The 846-nt window shown below is 74.2% G+C and overlaps 1 protein-coding gene across 1 annotated transcript; it reads left to right on the forward strand.

Annotated features, from left to right (window-relative positions):
* Window positions 1–154: 154 nt before the first annotated feature.
* Window positions 155–578, forward strand: MNEG_13026 (hypothetical protein; the record flags this gene model as incomplete). Its single annotated transcript, XM_014038503.1, has 1 exon — window positions 155–578. A coding segment is annotated over one exon (424 nt), but the record flags the coding sequence as incomplete, so codon positions are not given.
* Between the last annotated feature and the right edge of the window lie 268 nt (window positions 579–846).

Below are 846 nucleotides of genomic sequence, written 5' to 3' on the forward strand. Positions count from 1 at the left end.
CCGCCGTCGCGTCGCTCCCACACCCCCCGCTTGCTCGCTCGCCGCTTGCGCCAAGCCTCGGACCCCCTGCCAACCTCGCGCCACCCGCCACATCCACGTGCGCAGCTGCTGCGCCGACCCCGAGGCGCGGGAGATATTTGATGATAGATCCGCGATGATCCTGGCAAACTTTGCTGAATTGGTCACGAAGCAGTTGGAGGGCGACATCTTGTTGGCGATCCACAAAAAGCGAGAAGAGGCGCGCCAGAGGGAGCGCGCCGACGCCGACGCCGCGGGCGCCGCCGCCGCCGACGCCGCGGCCGCCGCCGCGGGGGATGCGGGCGCCGCGTGGGGGGGCGCGGAGAGCTGCGTTCTGTGCGTGGACGTCGGGCGGGGGCCCGGGTGGCCGGTGCTGCACGCGACGCCGAACGTGGCGAAGGTGGCGGGTGCGTGCCTCGCCGCAGGCGGGCCGGGCGCAGCGGCAGCGGCCGCGGCGCGGGGGGCGGGGCGCCCTGTGGCAGACCCCTCTGCTCCGGCCGCCTCCGCGGGCCGCTTTGAACAGCTGTCCGCGCGGGAGTTCCAAAAACTGGCGCCTGTCTGTCCGCCTTCTGGCTTGCTGGGCGCCTGCTATGCCTAGAGGGGCGTGCACTCGCCCCTCGTCTGCACGCGTGCGTTGCGAAGCTTGGGAGCACCAATCTGTGCCCCCCTAAATCGCAGGCATATCCCAGTCCGCGGTCGCCGGGCAGCCGCTGTGGTCCGTCTTCAGCGCCGCGCCGGACGCCGCCCCCGACCAGCGCGCCGCGCTGCCGGCGGCCGCGGCGGCGGCCGCGGCGCGCGGGCGGCGGTTCGAGTTGCACGGGGCGGCGT

This window comes from Monoraphidium neglectum (genome assembly GCF_000611645.1).
Source record: "Monoraphidium neglectum strain SAG 48.87 unplaced genomic scaffold scaffold03579, whole genome shotgun sequence".
In the NCBI taxonomy this organism is placed as follows: domain Eukaryota; kingdom Viridiplantae; phylum Chlorophyta; class Chlorophyceae; order Sphaeropleales; family Selenastraceae; genus Monoraphidium; species Monoraphidium neglectum.